At 43.9% G+C, this 13,649-nt stretch overlaps 1 protein-coding gene across 1 annotated transcript in view; it reads left to right on the forward strand.

The window, feature by feature from the left end:
* Positions 1-3,253: 3,253 nt before the first annotated feature.
* Positions 3,254-13,649, forward strand: part of LOC108939431 (prickle-like protein 2) — a 50,869-nt gene continuing 40,473 nt past the window's right edge. The window contains exons 1-2 of the mRNA XM_029249411.1: positions 3,254-3,357; positions 5,361-5,446. Coding sequence (XP_029105244.1) covers positions 3,319-3,357; positions 5,361-5,446 — 125 coding nt within the window. The 5' untranslated portion in view covers positions 3,254-3,318. The remainder of the gene's footprint in view (positions 3,358-5,360; positions 5,447-13,649) is intronic.

Genomic DNA, 13,649 nt, shown 5'->3' on the forward strand with positions numbered 1-13,649 from the left:
TCTACAATGAGTTCCCACAATGCTGGGGAGGTGATCTCTTAATGAACAAGTGGCACTAAGATTTCTCTGTGTCTCATCACACCTTGCACCACTTCACTTCAACCAATCTGACCAATCCGATAACATCTGACTATATGAAAGAAGTTATCAAGATTTAAGAAATGCTCTAATTTAGAATAAGATTTGTGAGGGTTAGAATAAAAGGCATAATCTTTAGTAGCAGGGAACAGTTCACTCCAAAGAGGACTTCAGTGATGCCATAGATGTCTTTGAGAATTGATTGAGATTAGAGTTAAACATTTAGCAAGGCACCCAAATTCTTCACATATGTATGAAGGACCATGCAGGGCATGACCAATGAGGAGAACACATTCTCCGCATAAACACACAATGTCTAAAACCACTTTTTCCAAGCAGGGTCACAGCAAACCAGAGCCCAACCTGGCAAGACAGGACACAAGGGGACTCACCCTGGATGGGACACCAGTCCAACACAAGGCACCCCAAGCAGGACTTGAGCCCCAGATTCACCACACAGCTGGTACTGGCCAAACCCACTGCACCACTGTATCCCCCTGTGCATAAACATTTAAAACTGCAATATGTGAACATGCTTTCTGAGTCATGTTGTTGATCTCCTGACATATAGCCATGAAGAACACACATTGTCTGAACCGCTTGTCCCATACAGGGTCACGGGGAGCCAGAGTCTAACCTGTCAACTCAGGGCATCAGGCTGGAGGGGGAGGGGACACACCCAGGACGGGACGCCAGTCCATCACAAGGCACCCCAGCGGGGACTTAAACCCCAGACCCACCAGAGAGCAGGACCCGGTCCAATCCAGTGCGTCATCACGCCCCTCCCCCCATGCGATGAGGAACAGGATAACATTTAAACAGCTGACACCATTTACCTGGCTGTAATAAACTATACAACTTGCACTGAAGCCTATGGTTTCTATTAATTTTGATGCCCCAAAGCATTACCCCCTGCACCACCATGTAACTAGTCCTATCAAATATGCATTGTTTATTTGTACAAATCTTTATTTTGTTTCCACTATTTTCCATGGCACCTTATAAAATTAGCTTTGTAGATCAATATAAGTGATGCACAGTATGCCATCTTAAAATGTAACTCAATAACCCAAAAGGAATTTCCTCAGATTGCAGGAACAAGTCAAGAGTTTAAGGTTTGTTCTGTCAGAGGAGATTATGCAAACACAAAGGATTAATACATGGGCAGTCTGTGCAAATGTTTGAACTCCTGCCACACAAGGGTCAACAGTTTCCACTGGATATTTTCCTTTCAAGGCACAGTTGCTGCCCCGCCTTCTCCCAAAGATATTTTTTTGGAAAGGCAGTTTTGAGGAGGGACAGGGGTGCAGTGGTGCAGTGGGTTGGACCGGGGCCTACTCTCTGGTGGGTCTGGGGTTCAAGTCCCGCTTGGGGTGCCTTGTGACGGACTGGCGTCCTGTCCTAGATGTGTCTCCTCCAGCCTTTCGCCCTGTGTTGCTGGGTTAGTCTCTGGCTCCGTGAGTGTGAGATGAATTTTGATCGGACCTCCCCACTAAATTGCTGAGTAAATGATGTTAGGATTAGTTATAGAAGTAAGACCATAATTCAGAATTTACACATGTACCAAATCCTTCAGTCATTTTTCTTATTCCTTGACAATTACACAGTGCATTGAAATGCCAGTCTCCGATATCCAGCTCTTTGTTGTTAGTGGAAATCAGCCGAATCTCCTCTTTCTGAGCCGTCTGGAGCTCTACATGGTGCTGTAGGCCTGTTTGTTGAGGTTTCCTGTCACATGGGAGTGTGTGTCTGGAGCAGTGTGAGAACCCTTGGGAAAGGGTCACTTTGCTCAGATTGAAAACTGGGTCAGTCAAACGCAATTCATGTCTTGGTTTCCGCCTCCAGTCCAGTTCCACTGTCCTGTGGTGTTAAGGATCATCCATCATCACCAATTAAGCCACTGGGCCACCCAAAACTCTGCCTCCCCGTTCATTCTGATTTTGTGCATTTCATGCGTGGTTTTGCTGGGAAATCGAACTCGCAAAATTTCACACGGTTTTCATTCGTCACAACGTATAATTTGACAAATAAATATAAAAGCAAAAGCATACTAATGAACACACTGTCGCGTGTTTCTCTAGCTTACGGACACAGACATGAAGTATAATGTCCCCACGTGCATTTATAAGTGCACAGTGTGAACTGGAAAGTACAGTGCCGATGTGATTTAATAAACTTAGAGCAAAGACACAGACATGATATTTGTGCAAGTTAATAAATAAAACAGGAATATGTGATTGGAACATAGAGGCATCATGAAATACAGGCCTGGAACATGGGAATCGGACGGACGTACAGATTGGCTCAAACATGACCGAACTTGGGCCTCGAACACAAACACCCACAGACCAAGAGTTGGGGGAAATAATGAATAAACAAGGATCACTAGGCTATCGCAAGAGAGAACATAAAGCACTGATCAAGAATCCACAACGTACCTCTGCTATGTTCTTTGGTACTTTTATAGCTGTTGGTTGTTGACTATGAGATTAGGAACAGGTGTGTGGGTTTGGGTGGATGAGACAGAGTTACGCCTCCTGTTGTCGAAGGGGTCATTATTCGCCTGGGACATGACACGCACAGCTATAAAAACAGATCTATTGTAACGGAGATGAGGGGGGTTGATGTAAATAGTTGGTGTTCGTGTCTGCTCTTGTGCAGAGTCCTGTGCTCTGTTCTGATTGGGAGTAATGGTACCGATGATCTGCTTGTCACTGGGGAATTCTGGGAGGTACAAGTGGTAACCCCCCCTAACCATTGTGTGGAGTACAGGGGGTCAGAGTGACCTGTGGGAACATGTAACCCTGTATGGATCTTTGTAGATATCCTCTGAATCAACATCTTCTAACAAAAACCTGGTCATTTTCTTTATAAATCATAGGAGGGATTAGTTTTGGTCCAGTTTGCGTGACATGAATTGTCACAATATGTCTTCATCTTCACATGGACTTTAACATACTAGATACAGTTAAAATAGGAAAAACATTTCCATTCCGTGTTTGCATGCTCGTTACTGACTGGCACTTTTTGTCAGGGCTCATTGACCAGGGAGCAGAGAGCTCAGTAGGTCTCTACTCCGCTTGGCACCGTTGTGATGGACAGTGGAGGGGGCGGTGCCGCAGCGCTGCTAACTCCTGTAAAACGGGGTGCTGTGCATTGAGATCAGCAACTCGGAGCCGATGCGGGACGGTGTCGTTGGGTTCCTGGGCTCTGCGTCTCTCTCACCTTTGGACATCTGTCATGTTTGGCCGCGGCTCCAAGAGGACACGTGTCAGCTCGGTGAGTGGTTCTCGGCTCCGTCCGTGTGATTCGCGCCTTCCTTGAGGGACTCGATCGTTTCCTCCCGTCTGACGCTGTGGTGTGTGGGTGGGGTGGGGTGGGGTGGGGTGGGGTGGGGGGCGCGGTGTCGCTCAAAGGCTGTCGGACGGACGGGTCCCAGTGCCTTAGGATCGGTGTTTACCTTCTGAGAGGGTAAGAATACAGTACCTTACTCCGCAAAGAGGTGATCAGAAACTTAGCAACCGGCAATCTTGAGAAGGTGTCACAAAAGAGATGAATGACTAACAGCGCTTCATATCGGAACCAGTAAGTAATTAATCAGCACTCACATACTAACATGACATGATACGCGTGTTTTTAGTCTTTCTTGTTTCGCAGTTTTATTTTTACTGAAACGCCCTCTCAACCGAAAGAATTCTGCTTTTGTAATTCAAAGAAACATATTCCTTAGTTTCTGCCCCGAACCAGTCAGTAAAAGTAACACGTGACGACATGGTTACTTTGTTTGAGAAGTGTCATTTTATTCAGTTATTGCGGTTTTCCACATCATGTTACATACAACACTGACTGTACCTGTTAGAGGGCTTTACGCTTTGCGGCTCAGCAAAAAAGCGAATGTTAATATTGTATAATACGTTTTCCTTTATCATCCGCACACATTTTTATCCGATGCTTACGTAGTATTTCGCGGCTCGAACAGTTACTGTTACTCGTTCGGCAGGCGCTTAATTTTCTCCAGTGACGCAGCGGTTACCTCTCTAAAATTTACCAGGTGACTCATAATGTTACGTACGTTACTTACACCGAATTCCCTACAGCTACACAGTCATTCGCCCATCTGTAACACTCTCACGTATTAAAAGCAACTCGGTCTCAGAGCCTCCAGCAGTTGACCTGCTTTGGACTGTGGGAGGAAACCGGAGCTCCTTTTGGAAACCGCATGCGAACACGCGGAGGAGGGCATCTGAAATTCCACATGCAGATTCGAACCACACCACATGTCCTAGGTGCTGAGAGGCTGCAGCACTACCTGCTGCGCCCAGCTTACGCTTGAGGGTCTAGCTTCAAGGGTCATACAGGGTCTTTCTCCTTAACCACTGCACCATCTGCTGGCACTTGCTTGCAGTTACATTTATTCATTTAGCTGACGCTTCTCCAAAGCGACTTACAATGTTAAGGTTACAGTTGTTTACCCATTTATACAGCTGGGTAATTCTACTGGAGCAATTTAGGGTAAGTACCTTGCGCAAGGGTACTACAGCCGGAGGTAAGGCTCAAATCTGCAACCTTTGGGTCCTAAGGCAGTAGCTCTAACCATTACACTACCAGCTATCCCAGTTGCATCTTCCGGGTAAGCCAAATGTGCGTTCTTTTCAGAGTGACTATTTGTTTGTTTGCTTTATTATTTACTGGGAATATATTTAAAAATGGATCTGGATGATGATAATTAATAATGTTTCCGAATGCACTGCACACCTACACTAAATTGGTCCTATTACGTACAAAACCATATATTATAAGCAAAAAAAAAAAACAGTATACAGTTTCCTGAGATTAAAAAAGAAATTGCAGAATATCTTTCATAACCTATTGTTGTTGTATTATGGTACCATAATTCTCCTAAACTTAATTTTAGGCCGTTCGCTGTATGTGTGGTGTCAGTCCCACAATCCTGGCATAAACTGGCATTCCACTGCAAAAATAAACACCTGCTGAAGCATGCATGGTGTACCACTTTTAATTACCAATGTATTCAAAAGTGTAAAACAGTGTTGAGAACCACATCTGGATACTCGGGAGGCAAAGGCAGATGCTGGCAAGTAAGAGTTTCTCATTTTATGGAATGGTGATGGAATTAGTACCTCATTATGATCACATTCCCTTTTTTGTGACACATTTTGTTCTGTTTCCATGAAATGAGCGGCCATGTAAAAAGAGAGTGGGATATTTAATTATGTGGCTTTCTTTTTCTAAGCCATTGAAAACTGTTCTTCGCCTTCCAGACAAACACAATGGACATTCTGGAGAGAGGACAGCCCTGCAGCGCGTGTGGAGATCAGTGTCCCGGTTTCGTGATGCACAGATGGAGGTAATGTCCACATTAAACTATTTTCTTTAGCACTGATTGTTGTCCCTCCAGCCCTTGCGTAAAGTTCAGAGTCCTGCACTTAAACTCTGTAGAATGAATTTGAAACTCGGTGGGAAGTAATTCTTAGAGAGCTAGAGCTCAAGGCTCATGCAGGGTTATCTAGAGGACACATAGTCAATAATGGAGAGCTAATAGTTTGTCATGAATATCTGGTCATTTGTGAATCACGAGCAGTTATTTAAGAAGTGAATAAAGAAATACACACACACACACACACACGCGCACACAGTTTGAAGCCACATGTTCTGAGGAGGGTTGTGGCAAGCCAGAGTTTAACCCTTCAACACCAGGCGCAAGGCTGGAGGAGGAGGGGACACACCCAGGATGGGACGCCAGTCCATCGCAGGGCACCCAAAGCAGGACTCAAACCCCAGACCCACCGGAGACCAGGCCCAGACCAAACCTGCTGCGCCACCGCGCCACTGCACCCCCCTTATTTAAGAAATGATTAATAAAAATATATTTAAAAGAAATTGTCCGTGGGGTCGTGGGGGTGTCGTGGCACAACAGGCTTGACCCAGGCCTGCTCTCTGGTGGGTTTGGGGTTCGATTCCCGCTTGGGGTGCCTTGTGATGGACTGGGGTCCCATCCTGGGTGTGTCCCCTCCCCCTCCAGCCTTTCGCCCTGCGTTGCTGAGTTTGTCTACCGCTTGCCGCGACCCCGCTTGGGACAAGCGGTTTCAGACAATGTGAGGTTGTCCCTCTCTGAATTTTGTTCTTAGCATTGCCTTGGAGGTATTCGCTAGCATTGCCTTACAGGTATACACACACACACACACACACACACACACACACACACACACACTTGGCAGAAATTGCTTTTACAGTAACCTGCATCCCAGAAACAGAAGGCTTAACTTTAAAATAACTGCACTGTTCTGTTCATGCAATAGAGCACGGTACTGTATGATAGAGCCTTGTCAAAGAAACAAGACAGAGAACATACAGGCAAAGTGAGTCAATTCTGTCTGGTTAACCTCTTGGAAATGAACTAAGTTGAAAGTCCAAGGGATCATTTAAGGGATGACACAGACATCTTCCTTGCTTTCAGCTTCAGAACCTCCTGTGTGCTGTGAAATATTTTAATGGCTAAATATTCATTAGAGTTCAGGGTTGCATCTTCCTGCTTTTTAAAAACATATTAATCTCTCTTTTCCGTTCCATGACAGCTATTTAGAGTTGATATCTATGGGTGGTGGAGAGTCTTTCAGTGGTTGATTCTGTGGGGTTCCATCAGTGTTTCTTTAGAAAGCACTCACTCACCACACTGAATGCTGCAAAGCCACACCTGAAGATGTGCAATTTGTTTTTCAACATCAGAAAGGCCCCTTTTCAGTTTTACGTTATAAATATTTCCTATTATGGCCACATCTTTAGGTAAAGCCAAAAAAGTGCTGTCACACTAATGTTAATCTCTGTTGTCTTTGGTTGTTTATGTTCCTCCAAGCTTTAGTGATGTGTATGGTATGTTCTCTTTTTTTTCCCAACCATATTATCGCAGTGTGTGATTCTCAATGGATGTCTGGATGTTTTTGTTTATATCTTCTGGATGATAGAGGAAACACCCTCTAATTATCACTGCCTTGCCATCTCATCTCATATATGTACAAGCGCATTTTATGTTTAATATTCTCAACGTTATCAAAAAACGAGGTGTGGATTTAAAGGAACCCAATGAATATCATTGCCCTGTAACCAAAGAAATAAAAGATTAAAGAATGTTTAACTCAACTCAGCCCTTTAATTATTTATGTTCGCCTTTAGCTCGCTTGGTTTCCTTTGTGCTAATGAGGCTAATTAAAGATCTTACTAACATTAAAAGATATTAGGCAGATTGTTTGATCCACTTATTATCAGTAAGTCCTTGTTGTATATTGTAATGTGCAGTGTAAATGGGAAAAGCTATAAAGGTGTTTTTAAATGTTTTTCTCAATATTTCTACTCTGTTTTTACGAAACAATTCATACACTGCTCCAGGCTGTATATTTGAAGGTGGTGTTATTTTAGCTCACATGCCAAAGATATCCAGAACTTTTTGTGAATAGCCTGAAGTCCAGCTGAAAACTTCACCCACTGGCATTCTGACTGAGAATGAGCAGAAACATGTGCCAGTCAAAGTAGCCCAAGTAAGAGTCAGATTGGTAGGATATCATTTACAATCCAGTTGACATTCCTTGACGGTTTGCCAAAAAGCTGGCCGAAAAAAGACTGTCAGGTTCCTCCTGATTAAAGCCTGAAAGATGCTTCTAGTGTGTGGTGAAATTCCCTCCATAGTGGACACTGCTCTGAAAGTGTGGCATGGCAAAATCACTTTTTTTTTTTTTTTTTTTTTTTTTTTTTTTTTTTTTTTTTTTAAAGATTGAAACCCGCAGATAAGCAACAATGTACCGAAAAAAAAGGAACTTGCCTTTCATATGCTGGATTACAACGTGTGGAAAATATTAATATTACAGTTCTGGTGAGTCTGGAAATATGTCTGCCTCATGCTATATGATTGAATTTATACAAAAAGTACTCATTTGTAGGCATTGCAGTTTTATTTACTGCTTTTAATTGTTTAAGATGTGTTGGATTGTGATGAAACAGAACACACACACACACACACACACACACACACTTTCAGAACCGCCTGTCCCATACAGGATCGCAGGGAACCAGAGCCTACCCGGTAACACAGGTCGTAAGGCCGGAGGGGGAGGGGACACACCCAGGACGGGACGCCAGTCCCATCGCAAGGCACCCCAAGCAGGACTCAAACACCAGACCCACCGGAGAGCAGGACTGTGGTCCAACCCACTGCACCACCGCACCCCAGCAGAAGACACACTCAAATAAAAAGATATGTGAAGGAAGTTCAATATTCTGTTATGCAAAATGAAGATGACTAAAACACCAGGATGCTCAAAAGTGCAGCCTAAATGATTGCTTTCTGTTACTTTTTGCCAGACTCACTTGCTCAGTGTTAGTTTAACAGAGGTCCTTACCCTGTTGAACATAAGCTCGGACACAGAACAAGGTGAGGATCTGAACCCAAAGACGGTTCTCTATGAAATTACTGCTATAAACCTCTAACACTGAACTGTAATTACAGAAAGCATTGTTACGAGCGCCTATTATGAATGTTTGTTTTATAACCTAAATATCTTTTATAAATGAGGAGATCTTAAAATATTTAGATGAATCTGTATGTGGTGGCAAGGCTTTTTATTCGACTTAACTAACACAGGGAACTTGTTTTCTGGATCCCTTTTCTCATTCTCTCTTTCTTAGCCTCTCTGTTTCTCATTTTCCCCTATTTTACTCACCCTCTTTCTTTTCCTGTTCCTTGCCCTCCCATCCCTCTATCCTACCCTTTTTCTTACTCTTTTCTGTCTCTATTCTTTCTTGTCCACTCCCATCATTTAATTCTCCTGCCTTGCACTCTTGTAATGCCTCCATCTCACTTCGCACCCTTTCCCTATTCCTCTTTCCATTCCTCCCACATCTCTTACCTTCATTTCTACCTCCATCTTCTAACTACTGTGTACAAAATCCGACGTTATTGTGTTGTGTCGCTGTTATGAATTTGTTTGGGGAAAATCTGAACTAGATTAGAGCTGCTGTGTCCTAAAACGTGACCTATTATTTGTAAAAAGCCCCCTTCTGCTGATAAGTAACAGAAGTGTAAGGGCAAGAAGAGAAACTTTCTAGCACCTAGCCTTAGGTGTTTGTGGGTAGTGGGTCAAAATGAGTAAACCAGTAAGCTTAAAACAAGGTTCTCGGGCTTCTGGGATTAGAAAATGGTTGTTTTCGTGGTCTTTCATCTTAGAGATCATGCTGGATTAAAAAAGACTTTGACCAAGATAATGAGGCTTTGCTGTTTTATGTGGAAATTTTACACACATGAATCCAGAGATGGGCATCTAGGTACTGAAAATTTCCCTTAAACTCAGTTTGGAGCCCATCATCAGTCCTTGTAACCTAGCTAACATCTTTACACTGTTTGTGCTTGAGTGGTGGAATTCACGTGCTGGATGAAGACCTGGGTTCAGAGAAAAGTTGTCCTTGTCAATATGGTACCTTAGATTAAATGAGTCACTGCTTCACTCCAGGTTGTGTGACTTTGATGCTCAAAGTGCAATGTACATGAAGGGAACTGGTAAAAGAAAGCTTTCCATTAATGGTACAAGTCCAACAATATCCACCTCATGTGCAAATGTTAAACTCCATCTTGCAGGAACTGTCTATCTAAACTGTATTCATGCTAAGGAAGCCATCTGAACTCTTTTCTCACACTGGTACAGTAGCAGCAGGTGTTAAGATCACTCATGACAGGAAGTTTGTCCATGTGGTGGAGCTGCAGAGAAGCTGTGTTGGTGCATGATTTGAGGTTCCAAGCAGTTCTGGTACACAACCATTCCTGCATGTCACCCGTTATAACTCAGCTTTCCCACAGTAGGTCTGTTGATTATCAATAAAACAGTACATGTGTGAGGTCTCAACAGTAGTAGACTTCACAATCAGATATGGGGCTCATTAATATGGTATTTGAAAGATCTTAGTGTTCCTTTCTTGATGGTTGAATTGCTGAAGATGAGGCTGCAAATATACCCTTCTGGAGGAACTTGCTCAACCTTGAGTATCCTAGTTCCTGGGGCTGGAAAGATAAACCTGCTGGGGGCTTTGCATGTCTCATCCACAAGTTATTCAACGTTTACAAGCTAAAGCTGCTTTGAGAGCCAAGTGTCATGCCAGTTGTAACGGATTCTTAGTTTGGCCCTTCTGAGTTTCTAGGTTCCAGTCAGTTTTGTAAGTATCATTTCTCTGAACAAGAAGATCCCTCCTTGTTAACCGAATGTATGCTGCAGGTGAACAGTGTGCCACTGGAAAAGCTTATAGGCACTGACCACTTATACATTTAAAATCTTTTCTTCTACAGAGAGACATGAAAAGGAATTTGTTCAGAATATCACCACCTGGGTGCAGTGGGTTGGACCGGGTCCTGCTCTCCGGTGGGTCTGGGGTTCGAGTCCTGCTTGGGATGCCTTGCGACGGACTGGTGTCCCGTCCTGGGTGTGTCCCCTCCCCCCTCAGCCTTGCACCCTGTGTTGCTGGGTTGGGCTTGAGTTCACTGTGACCCCGAATGGGACAAGCGGTTCAGAAAGTGTGTGTGTGTATCACCACCTGGAAATACCGTATCCCACGAGGAAGCTCGTGTTCGATGACACTGGAGAGATCAGATACCTCTGGAATTTGTCTCTCGTCCAATCAGGGCCTTGTTACTGTGCAGGAGATTTCCGTGTGCACCACTACCGCGTGCACCTCTGCTGCTGTTCGTTTGAAGTAATTGTTTCCCGTCAGCCAGGATATGTCTTCTGCTTTGAAATGTTTCCCAGGTTGGCTGGGACAGCTCTGTTTGGATGTTGATAGGAGTGATGGTTTAACAGTGTCGGTCATTTTGGTCCTCATGAGCCGCGAGATTCCCAAAACCCTCCCTCCACACAGCAGCCATGAATAGAAGACACTTCAGCAACCAAACAGCACATTTTCTCATGTTTTGTTTCCCTCAGCCTTTGAAAGTGTCACTGTAAAAATCATGCTAATCATGTTAATATGTTAAATATGCACAGAGACATCTGGGCAGCATGGTGGCACAGCAAGTAGCGCTGCTGTCTTATAGCACCCTGGTGGAGCAAGAGGGCGTGGGTTCGATCCCTGCTCAGTCTGTGTGAAGTTTGCCTGTTTTCCTTGTGACTCTGTGGGTTTCCTCCCACAGTCCAAAGCGGTGCTGTTCAGGTTCTCCCATAGTGTGTGAGTGATGGAGAGAGTGTGTTCCACTGATTTATGGATGAGTGACCCAGTGTAAGTAGTGTATCTAGCAGTGTAAGTCACCTTGGTGAATAAGGTGTGTGGGCTGGTAACACTGCATAGAGTTCATTGGAAGTTGCTTGGGACAAAAGCATCTGATATGTAAATTGGTGACTGAAGTGTTTATTTTAACTTTTTTGTGTGTATTACTTATGTACGTCTTATGCGTTTTAACACATTTTGTTCTCAGTTCAATTGTAGATTATTACCCAGTTGTTCCGTTTGTCCCTCGGAGCACAACAGCCAGCTGAGAAAAATGACCCACAGTGTTACCAGTGAATGCTGTGAGCCACCTGCTTTCAGGGTCGCAGTCTTCATCAGATATATTCCTCCAGGATGAGAAGTCTTCACGCAGCGCAGTGACGAGTGGGGTGAATGGTGGTGATGATTCTAGGGACCCATAAATATTTTTTTTTTCTTTTTATTTGGGAGGGAGGCAGAGCAATATTCTTTCAAGGGGCCCAGAATTCCTGGCTACATACCTGGCTTCATATCCAGTTCTGCCCTTAGCTCTGTAAGTGCCCAGCTGATCATAGTTATCTCTCTGAGCGATGAGTGGGAGAGAAGTCCAAGCCATTCACCACCACAAGACAACACACAATAGTTTCAGCTTCTTGGACCTCCTTGTCACAGATGTTTACTGTGCTGGCTTACTGATACACTACTGCAGAACTTCCAGGGCAAGGGATTCTTTTCACTGTGACGTTGTGAGTTTTAATGTCAGATGTGGTTTGTTAGCAATCACTGCTGCATGCAAACTGTCCTTGTCACTTCACTTATGTTCTGTTTTTTGACTTGTGGGGACCGAATACAGTTCACACTGTGCGTGATTGGGTCACGCTCAGCTGTTTAAAGTAGACCGCAACACACACTTGCATACCTTAACTCGCAGCAACCTGGGACCTCTTTAAATGAAAATGTTGCTTTGCCATATGATTATTTTTCAAGAAATGAGCAGTGACTGTTATTTAAGCGCCCCCTAGACAATTCCCAGCTGCTTTCCCTTATCCTTAATGCGGTGAGAAAATATTTGTCTTTAAATTCTTTCCATATCAGATTTTTGTTTTGGCAAGATGCGAAAGACTTAGGTCTTGAGCTCTATGATGTATGTATGTTTGGTCTGCAAAAGGATAATTTAATACAAAACACTAGTGAAATTTATATTTTGAAATACAAGTACTGCTATTTTTACTCACACACACGTTGCCTGAACCGCTTGTCCCATACTGGGTTGCGGTGAGCCAGAGCCTAACCTGGTAACGGGGGGTAAGGCTGGAGGGGGAGGGGACGCACCCAGGACGGGAAGCCAGTCCATCGCAAGGCACCCCAAGCGGGACTCGAACCCCAGACCCACCGGAGAGCAGGACCTGGTTCAACCCACTGCTCCACCCCTGCTATTTTTAATGTAAATAAATTATGGAAGCATTCCAATATCTGTTGGATGGATGAAATATTGATAACATACATATATGAAATGTTTAGTTTTTCTTTTTTTTTTTTAACCCCCCCCCCCCCAATTTCTTTGCGTGTAATATGTTCCGCATGATTTGTGCGCATAGTTTGCACTGGCTGAAAGTCTGGACTCATCTGTTCAACAGAGGCAGCTAATAAGGGGCAGTGTATTATATAGGTCTGTACAGCGGGTGGCGCTAGCAGAAAGGAAAGTCCTCCTGTGAAAGCTCCTCCAAAGGCTGTGCTGTATGCTGTGTTCAGAAAATGCTTTAGCTAAGGAAGGTTAGTAGAAGTTGCTCCACCTCCTTGTTTGCTCTCTTGTTTTGTGTGACATCACATAACATTTAGGTAAAAAGCATTTCTAGTGTACAGTGTTTTTACAGCACTGGACTGGAGTTATCAATCACTTAAATGTTTAGATTTGTAGAAGTCCATTGTCTGCCACCTATCCTAACAATCAAAAGCATGGTTAAAAATGATCATTGCTTTGAATGCGAATTTCTCAAACGATCGCGGTTTGAAAAAGCAACGGCGGACTGTTGTCACGCCAGTAATGTGAAACGATTTTGTTCAATCAGTTCATAGAGCAAGAGGAAAACTTCCAGCTAGTTCATCTGGTGAAGGAAGGCAATTGACAGACGTCATATAGAGCAGAGCTCCGTGGATCTGCAGATCACTCCCATGCAAGCAAACTCCTCCTCTGCCATTGACGGTTATTTGCAGGTTTTCTTTTGTTGTGAAGGGTTTTGGGTCTTCCTTTCAAAGCCCTCTACTCCTTCTTCTGTGACCGCTCGTGCTTTCTAACATTTACTTACATACTGGCGCGGAATGTATACACCAGTAAA

Source organism: Scleropages formosus, chromosome 2 (assembly GCF_900964775.1).
Source record: "Scleropages formosus chromosome 2, fSclFor1.1, whole genome shotgun sequence".
Lineage (NCBI taxonomy): Eukaryota > Metazoa > Chordata > Actinopteri > Osteoglossiformes > Osteoglossidae > Scleropages > Scleropages formosus.